Raw genomic sequence first — 12217 nt, forward strand, 5'->3', positions numbered from 1 at the left:
AACACCTCCCAGCTGGGGTTTGCTATGCTGGCCTCTCCATCAGGGACACCCCCGACCACTCCCCACTGCTGGCAGTAGCACATGCCTTGTCCCCAAAGCATTACCCCGTGCCAAGCCCGCTGCTCCCCTGGCATCTGCTGCTGGCAAAGTTTTGTGGACCCTCCAACCTCTCCCAGGGCAGAGCAATCCTGAATTGCTGTCCCACATGGGATGCTCAGCTCTGGGCTCCACTACAGCATCCCCCATTGCTGGGATGAAGGAGCTGAAGCCAAGATGCCCACAACCTGAGCACAGGGAGAGGGGTAAGTGTGTTGGGACAAGAGAGCATATGATGCTGGCAGGCTGAGGCTGCAGGCAGAACCTGGGATACAAGCATAGGGTGCTGGGTCTGATGATCACAGGGTGCAGGGGTGTAGGACACTTAGGAAAGAGGATGGCTCTGCTTGCAAGTTGGTGACACCTGGAGGGGCTTGGAAAAGTCCCAGGCAGGTGTGGATTTGGGTAGGCTCCAAGTGGGTGTGTAAAGGAGGCGGCTGTGGAGCTGAGCCACCAGGACATGGCATGTGACCCTGGGTGTGTGGGGGAGATACAGGACCATCACCCAGCGCCCCTTCGAACCTGCTCAGGGCTTAGCTGTCACTGTTCCCTGTCCCAGCAGGACTTTCTCACCCAGTGCCACTGGGAAACCCACCACCTCAGGCAGCAAAATGCTCGAGAACTTTCAGTGTGAGAGACACGCACCTTTTGGGGGGCCCAGCAGCCTAGGGAGGAGACAGGCCAAAGAGCTGCTGGCTCATCCATCCACCTGCCCCTTGGGATGCCTCCCGCAGGTGCTGCCTCCCCACCACCCCACCCCTCTCTGCCCCAGAGATGCACTGAGACGACAGGGTGATGCTCCGCTGTTTATTTCAGCCGCCTGAAGAGTCTCATACACGTGGTGGGGTGGGGGTGCGTTGGGGCAAGGGTTGGGGATGCCTGCCCTGGCCCCCCGGGCCTCTCTCCGGCTCCTCTCATCCTCTCCCCCCTCTCTCCCATTCACTCACTCCTCCTCTCTCCTGTTTCCACCTACGGGTACCCTCTCGGCTGATGAGCCTGGCCCCACGGTGCAGCCTCCTGCTGCTGGGGGTCCCCGCCACGGGGAGGGGCGGGCACTGCCCTCCTCTGCCCCACGGGGCTGCCTCTGGGGCCGGGGGGAGCGAAGGGCCCGAGCCCCCCTGGGCTGGGGGGACACGCAGGCTGGGCCCCCCTCTCTGAGCTGGGCAGAGAATAGGGGGCTGAGCCCAGACCATGCCTAGCTTCTCCCCATGCCTAGCATCGCCGCCGTGCACCTGGAGAAGTGCCAGCTCCGGGGCGGCCGCGGTGCTGGAGTGGGGATGGGTCCCCACTCGTGTGGGATGAGCCCCAAGCCTGTGCCCAGGGTGGGAAGGGGACTGGGGGATCCAGAACCCGCTGCTGGGACCGTCCGGCTCTCCGTGGAGCTGGCCCAGGCCACCACCTGCTCCCCCCAGCCCCTGCCGCCTGTCCCGTCCCTCCCTCCTGCCGCCCCCCGGCCCTGGCCTGATCCTGACGCTGGCGCTGCTGCTGCCAATTTGCGAAAGCAGAGCGAGCCTTTAGAAGCCGGAGGAGAGAGCCCAGGGGGTGCGGGGGGCCCAGAGGCAGCTGCACGGGGGAGACTCCTCAGGCAGTGCCGGGGGAGCGCCGAGAGGCGAGCTGGGGGGCAAGAGGGGGGCACGGCGGAGGGACGGAGGCAGGGACAGAAGGTGCCGGTGGGCTGCTGGAGCAGCCTCCTCTACAGCACTTCATGCTGCTGCTGAGTCGCCTCGCTCACCACCTGTGGGAGAGGCACCGTGAGACGCCATGCCGTGCCACACCGGAGCCCCGGGTGCGGGAACAGGCGCTGTCCTCGGTCCCCTGCCTCCCCAGCACCCTCCGGAGCCACCCTGTGCTCACCTCCCCGTCACGGGTCTCGATGGTTTTGATCATCACGGTCTTTTTGGTGTGCACCTCGGAGCCCCGCTGCTCCGGGCTGGTCTCTGCAGGGGGAGGACACAGAGGATGGCACCACAGGGACATGTGGCATGGGGACACAGCCGTGGGGCTGGCGTCACCGAGGAGCTTCAGCAGCCTTGGTTTAACCCCCCCCCCCCAGATCACAGCAACACCCTAACAAGTGCCCCCATACCAGGGGCTCTGTGTGGCACCTGTGTGTCCCCAGCCGGCCAGCCTGGCTACAACCCCCCAGCAGGGACATTCACCCCAAAAGGGGAACACAGGAGACTCATCCCAGGTCCCCCTCCTCATGGAGTGAGACTCACCTCGGAAATTGAGTGCAGAAGCGAAGGTCTGGTGCATGGGAATGCTGATCCTGTGGGAACACAGAAGGGAAAGCTTAGTTTCTGCCAGCCCTAGCCCTCAGGTGTGTCCTCATAAAGTTGGACCCCCAAAAAACCGCTGACCCTGCCAGTCCCCTCAGTTTGTCCTGCCCCCCTTCCACTCACCGGTTCTCCTCTCCCTCCAGCAGCTTGCGGTATGTGGCGATCTCCACATCCAGGGCCATCTTGACATTGAGCAGGTCCTGGTACTCACGCAGGTGCCGGGCCATCTCATCCTTCAGGTGCCGGATCTCCTCCTCCAGGCGGGCAATGGTGTCCTGGTACCCGCCGGCCTCCCCTGCAAAGCGCTCCTCCATCTCCCGCATCTGCCGCATCAGCGAGTCATTCTGGGGAGATGGGGGTGCTCGGTGAGACAGGGATCACCCAGGGTGGGAGCTGGGGCATCCTGGGGAGAGCTGTGGTCAGCCCTGGGCTGGGTTCAGCTGATGTGGGACCATGATGAGTGACTGTAACCCTCCACCTGCCCAGCGCTAGGCACCAGGGACTCACAGGGGCAAGCTGGGCATGCACTGGGCAACCCCAGCACTCTGGTGCCCAGGTCCCCCAGCAAAGCCATCCTACCCCAGCAAAAGGGCACGGAGAGCTGCAGAAGCACTGGATGGCTGCCTGGGGGTGGCACTGGTGCCTGCTGGCTGGCTCCTGCGACCATGACTGTGCCAGAATGGGACTGTTGTGCCCTGTTCGTTTGCAACCACCTTGCCAGCCTGCAACCAGACACCCTGAGCCCTGCGCCCGCCTGCCTGGAGCCTCCCAGGCTGGGTCACATTTTACAATCTGCACTTTGATTCCAGGACTCTGCCAAAACACTTTGCAGGAGCCCAGGCCACTGCTGGGGGAGGTGCAGCCCAAATGTGGGGTACAAGGCCCCCTGCAGCAGCAACTCAGAGAGCTGGGAAGAGCCCCCCACCCCAGAGATGTCCCTGAGCAGCCTTGGAACAGCAGGTCCCTGCGGGGAGGCTGGGGATTTCTCAGTGCTGCCCTTAGCTCACCGTGCCCTTGAGGGCATCAATCTCGCAGGTGTAGGACTGGATCTGGTGCCGGTACTCCAGCATCTCCTGTTTGGCCTGCCTCAGCGCATCGTTGTTCTTGTTGGCCGCCTGTGTCAGGTCAGAAACCTGGGGACAGAGCACCTGGGGTCAGTGGGGATGGCCCCGAGGTGCAGCCCGCTGCGCTGGGGCCAGCCCAGGCCCGCTGCCTCCCGCACCTTGGACTTGTACCACTCCTCGGCCTCGGCGATGTTCTTGGCAGCAATGCTCTCGTACTGAGCACGGATGTCCCGCAGCGCAGCCGTCAAATCAGGCTTGGAAATGTCCATCTCCACCTGGATGTGCTGCTCTTGCAGCTGTGCCTGCAGCTCCCGGATTTCCTGCGTGGACAAGGTGACATCTCAGGGCACCCACTCCGTTTTCACTGCCCCGTGAGTGCCATTGGAAAAGGGTGCCACTTCTGACCTACCTCTTCATGCACCTTCTTGAGGAAGGCGATCTCCTCCTGCAGGGACTCGATCCGTCTTTCCAGGTCAATGCGTGCTAGTGTGGCTGCATCCACATCCTGGGAAGGACACAGGATGAGGGATAGTGAGGGGTGGCAGGGAGAGCATGAGGGCTGGAAGGTGCAAAGCTGTGCCCAGGACTGTGCCCTGGTGCTGGGGCCAGGCTGCTGGGGGGAGATCGGGGTGGGAGAGAGGGTAGGGTTCCCACGCCACCCTAAGGGGACAGGCACTCACAGCTCTGAATGCAGCGAGGTTGTTCTCAGCCTCCTCCTTCAGCTGGATCTCCTCTTGCAGCCTGTAGGCAGAGAAGGGAGGCTAGGGGGGTCTGGAGGGAGCTCCCTCCCTCTGTGTTGACGTCCCCCCGAGCTGTCCTGAAGCCCAGCAAGGCCCGGTAGGAAGAAAACAGATTGTCCTGTGTTCCCGGCAGGCAGCAGGGGACTGGCGGGGGGCCAGGGGCTCTTCCTCCCATTCCCTATTATAGTCAACGCCAGAGAGATCACAAAGACATGAGGTCAGCTCAGTGCCACGCACACTGCCCCAGCCCTTATAGGGGAGAGTGACCAGCAGCTGGGGGGACAGAGCGCAGGATCCGACACGGGAGTCCAAGAGATGGCCACCAGCTGAGCTATCCCAGGGAGAGCAGCAGCACAGAAAGGTTTCAGCAATGCTCTGGGATGGGATGTGAGGTGGGGAATGCTGTGGGGGAGGCTCAGGTCAGGGCTGGAGATCCAGGTTTGTGTCAAGGAAGGGAACAGTACTTCAGGCTGCATGTCAGTGGAAAGGCAGCAGGGAGGAGATGGAGGCGCCCAGGTGGTGCTGGCACATGGGGTGGCAGAAACCCAACACCCGTTTGTTCTGGGCCCCGCTCCTCCCGTGTCACTGAGAGTTCCTCCATGCCACCACCCCCAGCTCCCCCGCATCAGGGAGGACCCCAGCGCTGGCTGGCTGTGGTGGTGGCTGGGGCTACAGAAAGGGGCAGCAAGCTGTGTCACCCCGAGGGAATGGTGTCCCCAGGGCACAGGGTCCAGGAGGGAAGGTGCAGACCATCATCAGAACACACAGCTCCCCTTGAGTATCTGTCCCTACTGCCAGGTTCCCCATGCTCATCAGTCCCTGGGGGTTCCCTCAGCCTGGCCACCCTTGTGGATAATCCCCACCCTCTTCCCCAGCACTAGCCAGGTCCACAGCATCTCTGGGGTGTCCCACTGCTCACAGGGCACCATGGACACTCACGGCAGGCCTGGAGCATCCCTGGCCTGCGGAAGTGCAACTGCTGCCTCCCCTCCCTCCTTCATGTCTGGAGCTGATAGAGCACCTTCCCTGGGTTACCCGTCTCCTCACTTCTGCCTGCCTGACTACATCTGTCTGTCCGTCCAACCCACAGAGCTCAGCTCACCCGTGGGCCCAGCAGCCCTCCCCCATGTGAGCAGAGCTGGGGACCCTGGGGTCAGATGCACTTTGATCTCTCAGTCCTGTGGTGTTACAGCCTCACTGCAGGGGAGAGCACAGGGGACACCCCTGCTCTGGGAGCCACTCTCCCCTCTGGGTGCTGCCCAGAAAGGGGTCAAGGGGGACAGAGTACTGGGGTCAAGGTGGGCTCTGAGCACGAGGCGTGAGCATAGCAAAAGGCACCTGAAGAGCTGCCCGGGCAAGCTCTGCTCCCACCCACCCCTAGGGATGGAGATGCACTGACGGATGCCTACAGGGACCTCCAGAGCCCCCCCACTCACTTCTGCTTGAGCTTCTGCAGGTCATCGAGCAGGTTGTCACGCTCAACCTCCACACGAGCCCTCTGGCTGGTGAGCACGTCGATCTGGCGCCGGAGCTCCCGCAGCTCCTCCTCGTACATCTCGGCCACGCGGGTGGGCTCCTTGCCCCGCAGGCGGTTCACCTCGGCCACCATGAGCGCGTTCTGCTGCTCCAAGAAGCGCACCTTCTCGATGTAGTTGGCGAATCGGTCATTGAGCTCCTGCAGCTCCACCTTCTCGTTGGTGCGGGTCTGGAGGAACTCCTGGTTCATGGCATCGGCCAGGCTGAAGTCCAGCAGCTCCCCGGAGCCCTGGTAGGCGCTTTGGTAGGTGCGCAGGGGCGTCACGCGGGTGGTGCGGAAGGTGGACAGGCTGGGCACGGCCGAGGTGCGGGACACCTGGTAGACGCGGGAGGTGACGGAGCTGCCGCTGCTGCCCTTGCTCCCGAAGGAGGCTCGGGGGAACACCGGCGAGCCGCCGAAGGTGCGGCGGTAGGAAGAGACCCGCTGGCTGGACGAGTAGGACTGGCTCATGGTGGCGGCGTGGGCAGGCGAGGCCGGAGCAGGGAGCAGGCAGAGGGCTGGCGAGCGGCCGGCACAGCTCGGAGAGGCGTCGGGAGGGGACCGCGCGCCGCTATTTGTATCCTGCTGACATCCCCGCCCCTCCCGCCGCCGGGCAGCTGCGGGATGCTGCCGGGAAGAGAGGGCCGGCAGCCCCCGCCCCCTGCCCCTCACCTGCACACACCCCCGGCCGACGAGGAGCCCTGGGCACTCCCTGGGAGGCCTCGACACCGGCCCCGGCTGCTCTTCTTGCCCCGTCCCTGGGGGTGCGAGGGGAGGAAGTGGGGCAGACTGGTGGTGAACCCCCTATGAGGATGTAGTGCTACCCAAAGGGGCCCAGACAGACAGACACAGAGCCTAGGCTGACGCCATGAAGGGAAAGAAGGGAACCTTCACAGCATCACTTGACCCCCTTGAGCCAAACCCCATGCCAGGTAGCCGTGGCCCCCAAACTGGTCTTGAGCACCCCAAGCACCCCAATGATGCCCTGACCCACCCCCTGGCAAGAGCACCAGGCTCAGGTCTCCATGTGGGGCCAGATTCCCATCCAGAAAGTGAGCATGGAAGGGCCTGGAGAGGGGCTGATGTGGGAGCACCCCTGCCCTGAGTGTGCTTGTACTGACCCACCACCCACACCCTCTTTCTGGCATGGGGGGCTGAGCAGTGGCCAGGGTCTGGGTGCTTTTGGAGTGCTGCTGAGTGACCCCGAGCAGGTGCTGGGTCCGAGCCCCAGTGACGGTGACGTCAGCCCCTGTCCTCGCCCCGGCACATTCCCAAAGCAGCAGGCACTCAACCAAAATAGCCTTCCCAGCTCATACTCGTGGGGTGTGGGACACACAGACGTGGTATTTATAGTGGGGGAGGCACTCTGTTAACCCTTCTTGCTCCAGGCGTGTGGAGAGCACAGCTGGATGGGGACCCTGCCTGGAGCAGCCCTGGCCCCTCTCTGATCCCCATCACCCCAAGAGCAGAACGTGGTCCCCAGGTTATCCCAAGGCACAGCAGGCTCTGCCCCGTCTCCTCAGTCTCCCCCTTGGCCAGGAAGTACACTGGGGGTCAGAAAGCCCAGCCCTGCTCCCCAAAAACTCCCAGAATGGGGAATTTCTAAGTTCATCTGAAAACCCCCACTCCAGCTTCCTGGACAAGCAGTGAGTCAGGTCAGAGACCCTCAGGGCCTGCACAAACCCACAACAGTTGAAAAGAACATCCTGAGGGAAGGTGCCTGTGCTGGGGGAAACCCTCATGAGGGCTCCCCTTGCCTGGGCAGCACCCCCTCCTCCCCAGACTCCCCAGCACACCTGGTGACCCCCTGCTCTGCCCAAGCTGGGCTGTTCTGGCTGACGTCAGCTGGCTCAGCCCCAGTGCCTTTGTCCCTGAAGGCCCTGATGGAGGGGACCGCTGTGCCACTGGGCACAGGGTGACTCAGCAGCAGGACAGCACTCAGCCCTGCCTGGCCCTGCACCCCCAGCCTTCTGTCCTGGCTGTAACACAGAAGCCAAGCAATGCCATGGCTCACCCATGGCAGCATCAGCATCAGGCAAAGGCTGGGCTGGTTCATGGAAGCATTCATCCCTGCCCTGGCTCTGGGAGGAACTCCCCCCTGCTGCCTCCCTGCTCCATGTCACTCGGGCAGCCAGCTAAAGTCTGGGTCCCACAGACATGCAGGTGCTCAGTGCCCTGCATCCCTCCTGCTCCTCCAAGCCCCCATCCCTGGAGCCTCTCCCAGCCTCCCAATTGCAGAGTGATGTAGCGTCTTCCCAGAGAGTACAAGCTGCCTGGAGGAGCCTGCCTTTAAAAGGGAAGGTATTTCCAGATGAGGTTGTTTCATCCCAGCTCAGGGAGAGAATGGAAGAAAGGGGGGGCTTGTGGGGGGAGAGTAGATGGAAAAACAGACAGCATCCTTCCTCCTTCTGGCCCCATTCCGAGTATGCCCTGCACATCCCAGAGCCCCGCACGTGTGCCCTGCCCGTGCCGCAAGTTCCAGCAAGCGGCCCTTGGTGTGCAGAGGGGCAGGTGGGTACCCCATGAGGGGCATCTGGGACAGCACACCACCAGGAGCAGAGCTCAGCCATCCCTTTCCATGACCCACCCCACTGCTGTGCCAGCTGGGACTCTGGGGAGGATGGACTCCCCAGGGATACTGTGTCCAGAAGTGCCTGGCACCCTGCCCTGGTAGGTTTCAGGTAATGAAAAGGTGATGCAAATCCCATCTCAGGCCTGGGTAGCCCTTGTTGCCATCCTCATCCCATAGAGCAGGAGGAGGCAGGGTTGGGGCGCTCCAGGGAGGGGAAATGCACTCTTGGGCACTGCTGCTTGGAGGGGAAGCAGCTCAGAGGGGTTAACTGGGAGCATCCTCCTGACCCTGCTCTAGGGCAGCCTGTTTGAAGTGGCCTTTCCTCAGCTGTGGTGACAGCCTTCCGGCATGGTCCTGAGCAAGCAGGGGCCCCACGTCTTGCAGAGGGTGGACAAGCCTCTTAGGAAATCCCCGTCTGCTTGGGGGGACCCAGTATGCCAGGAAGGAGGCATGAAAAGCAGGACCCAGAGACCCTGCCTGAGTCCCACGGACAAGATGCCAAACACTCTGTGCCAACTACAGACCCAGAGGCTGCAGAAAGTGAGGAGGCTGTGGAGGCCAGAAGTGCAGGGCTGCCTCCTGTCCTGTCCAGCCTGTGCAGCCTCCCCACAGCTCCATCCCAGGCCAGGCTGACCCAGACCAGTGGAGCCTGGGAAGTGGCTCCTGAACCCCCGCACTGGCCTGGTCCCAGTTTCCATCAAATCTTGGATGAGAGTGCTGCCGGGAAGGCATTTGGAACTGGAATGTCAAACAACTCCCTCTGGTCATGACATCCCTGTGAGCAAAGCCAGCTGCATCCTGCAGCTGCCCCTCCCTCCTGGCCCTCCCTCCCTGCCGTTCCCCCAGGATTTAAACCCAGCACAGCCTCCTTGGGCTGTGGGTGTCTTGGGGCTGGAAGCTAGACAGGATGTGGGGACAGGGTGCTGGCCCTTCCTTGTCCCTATGCCCTGCCACCAGGACCCAATGCCCCCTTATGCGTGGCCTTAGCTCAAGGGTGAGTTGAGAAATGGGAATGAGAATGGGAATGAAGCAGCGGGGGTGTCCATTCCCCTCCCTCCTGACCCCTGGCTGTCTTCCTTCATCCCGCTCCTTTTACAGCCATGAGCCTCCCAGGCGCCTTTACCCTAAGAGGGAAGGACTGTGTGGCCCATTCCCCAGTGCTGACGGATCCATGGTGCATGCTATTGTCTAAATAGGAGGTTGCTCTCCCTCCCTGCCTGGACCAAGGCCCAGCCTGGCCTGCTGGGGTCCCAGGAGCTGGTGGGTAAAGTCTCCAGTCCCCCCATACCCACTGTTCATCCCAGCTGCCCCCATGCCTTTGCCCATTCCAGAGCTCAGGACCAGGGGGTGCACAGACTGTCAGTTTGCTCCTGGTCCCCACCGCCATGTCCCCAGGTGATGGGGATGCTGAGGACATTGTCCTGTCTGTGAGTGGCACAGAATGCTGGGGGTGCCTGCATGTCCCCACGACAAGCATGGATGCCAGGGGTGTCCAGAGGCAACCTGTATAGATGCTGGGAGGTGTTTGCTCACCTCCCTTGGTCTTTGTATGCCCTCTGGGTGAGTTGTTGCCCCCATGTTTGACAAGCATGCTGGGGGGTGCCCTGAGTTGTGTAGGTGATAGGTGAGACCAGCTATTTCCATGTCCATGTGGTTGCTTGACGCATACCCCTGCTCCATCACTCCTCTAGAGCTGGCCCTGTGGTCCATGGGGATGTTGGGGATGTTCCCTCATCCCTGCTGCGTAGGGGCAGGCTAAAGGGTGTCCTGCCCTCACGGTCCATGGGGACATTCACCTGCCCAGTGGTGCGGAGATGCCAAAGTTGCGCAGCTGCCCTTGTGATCCACGTGGCCGGGAGGATGACGGAGTGGCTGAGTGGCCATGGGGATGCTGCAGGCCTCGATAGCATCAGCCATGCCAGTGAGATGAGGTAGCAGCACCCGCTGCATCGCTGGTGGCTCACGTAAGGCATGGCGGCCGCTCGCTCAGCCTCCAGCAATTCCTGGGCGCTGATTTCACTTTCCCAAGCTCAGACACGTGGGCTGGGATGCGGGGGACCGCCTCGATGGATGCCATCCCTTTGCTCATCCTGGCAGGGCTGACAAGGGGGGGTCCAGGCAGCCTGGCAGGCAATGGGAGAAGGGGGTGGCACTTCCTGGATCTCTGCTGTGTTTACAGTCTTTGTCCTGGGCCAACTTTCCATTAACCCCTTCCAGCAGGGAGGGCTAAGCGCTGTCTGCCCATCCCCAGAGCCTGCTGCCAGCAGGGAACGCTTCTCTTACAAAGCCTGCCCAGAACCCCACCTGGGCTGCCAGGGGACGCAGGAAGGACCACGGTGCCCTGTCCCTACTGGCCCTTCCCTGCCAGGCACCCCTGGGCACACACGAGCCCAGCAGCAGGGTGCATGCATGCGGAGGAGGAGCTGATGCTGTTTTGGAAGGGCTGCCTGTGGCTCCCCGCTGCTCTGGATGACCCGTGGGGCAGCACGGGATGGGGGACAGCAGCACTGTCTTCCCAGGAGCACGGTGATGGGGTAGGGGGCAACCACAGCAGGTGCTGTGCAGCCCTTGGCACCCAGCCAGGGGTGAGTCAGAGCCCACCCGGATATAGGCATCAGGAGCTTTTTCTGGAAGTCCCGCTGTGCCGGGAATAGCTGTGGCACGCCGAGGCACTGCCCTTTGCTCACAGCAGCAGGGCTGAACAGAGGCCACACCCGGCCCTGCCACTCACTGCTGCTCTGACACTTCTGAGCCCGGCACACCCTGCCCCTGCACACACACACACCTTGGGAGCCATCCACCCTGAGCACCCACTGGGTACCCATCCGCTCTGGGCATCCACCGGCTGGGGAGCCAGGGCTCTAAATGTCCTCAGATGTCCCTCAGGCGCAGCCTGGGAACCATTCAAGAGCTCCTGGCCATGAGCTGGGTTCCGGCAGCAGGGGGGTGACGCTGGCAGGAGGAGCGTGGGGATGGCTGCCTGGCACACAAGTGCCTTTGACACACGTATCCCAGCTCTGGGCTGGAGTGCTGGGTGCTCCCAGCCTGCTCCCAGCCGGGTTCCAGCCTGGCCTGGGGGGCCTGGCCCTGTGTTGTGCTGTGGTTGACATGGAGACCCTCCAGCTGTCTGTTTGCCGGGTGCCAGGCAGCGGGAGTTCTCGTTCCCATTTGGTGGCGGGGAGAGGCAGGTGCTGGGGGCTGGGAGCGTAAATCCAGAGCTGTCAGGAGCTCTCAGCATGACAGGTCACAGGGTCAGGGGCAACAGGACCACCAAGTTTCCAGTCCTCAGAACAGACAGTGTCTCCAACTAACAGGGTGCCCACATGGGTGACTCAGGAGCTGGGAATCCAGCTGGCACCCTACACCTGGGCCCCATGCAGCACTCACAGGCTGCCACGTCCATCTCCCGAGGCCACATACCCATTGCTAGGAAGAAAGGATCCTGCTGGAAAATGATGCACGAAGACCGATTGAAACCCAAAACCTTGCTGCTGCATCCAGCCCATGAAGGGAACCCAGACAAGGGTGGGAGGCACCCTAATCCATGCAAGGCCAAGGGGTCCTATCTCTTGGGGTCCTATCCCAGGAGTCCCCCTGGGGCTGACAGGCAGCTTGGGTGCTGCGCTGCCACAGTGCCAACGCTCAGATCCCAGGGCATTGCTGTCGCTCAGAGACATTTGTCTCCAACATGGCACCAAGGGTTTGTGCCTTGTTTCCTGTGAGGAGCAGGCAGTGCCAAGGCAGGGGAGCGACAACGATGGGGGGCTGCAGCTTGGCTGTGACCCACGCCACTCCAAATATACCTAGCCTTGGGGAAGTGAGTGTGTTTTCCTGTGCACCTGCACCCCTCTGCAGGCAGGCCAAGCCCCATTCTGGGGCAGTCCCTGCTCCCCCAGTTAGCCCTAGAACTGGGGCACACTGGGGCAGGACGGGTGACCATTGTTGTGGTG

The 12217-nt window shown here is 62.5% G+C and overlaps 1 protein-coding gene across 1 annotated transcript; it reads right to left on the minus strand.

The window, feature by feature from the left end:
* Nucleotides 1-889: 889 nt before the first annotated feature.
* DES (desmin) lies at nt 890-6246 on the minus strand. The gene is made up of 9 exons (XM_030952664.1): nt 5616-6246; nt 4120-4180; nt 3849-3944; nt 3598-3759; nt 3383-3508; nt 2499-2719; nt 2316-2365; nt 1951-2033; nt 890-1831 (listed from the first exon to the last, which is right to left on the minus strand). The coding sequence occupies exons 1-9, from the start codon at nt 6164-6166 to the stop codon at nt 1790-1792; spliced, it is 1392 nt and encodes a 463-aa protein (XP_030808524.1). The 5' UTR covers nt 6167-6246; the 3' UTR covers nt 890-1789.
* Nucleotides 6247-12217: the final 5971 nt, after the last annotated feature.

The sequence above is a fragment of the Camarhynchus parvulus genome, chromosome 7 (assembly GCF_901933205.1).
Source record: "Camarhynchus parvulus chromosome 7, STF_HiC, whole genome shotgun sequence".
Lineage (NCBI taxonomy): Eukaryota > Metazoa > Chordata > Aves > Passeriformes > Thraupidae > Camarhynchus > Camarhynchus parvulus.

Coding starts and splice junctions, on each gene's coding strand:
- DES (XM_030952664.1), bottom strand. CDS start 6,166: ATGAGCCAGTCCTACTCGTCCAGCCAGCGGGTCTCTTCCTACCGCCGC. Junction 3,760..3,848: donor TCAAGAAGGTGCATGAAGAG/GTAGGTCAGAAG, acceptor TTGTCCACGCAG/GAAATCCGGGAGCTGCAGGC. Junction 3,509..3,597: donor AGGAGTGGTACAAGTCCAAG/GTGCGGGAGGCA, acceptor CTCTGTCCCCAG/GTTTCTGACCTGACACAGGC.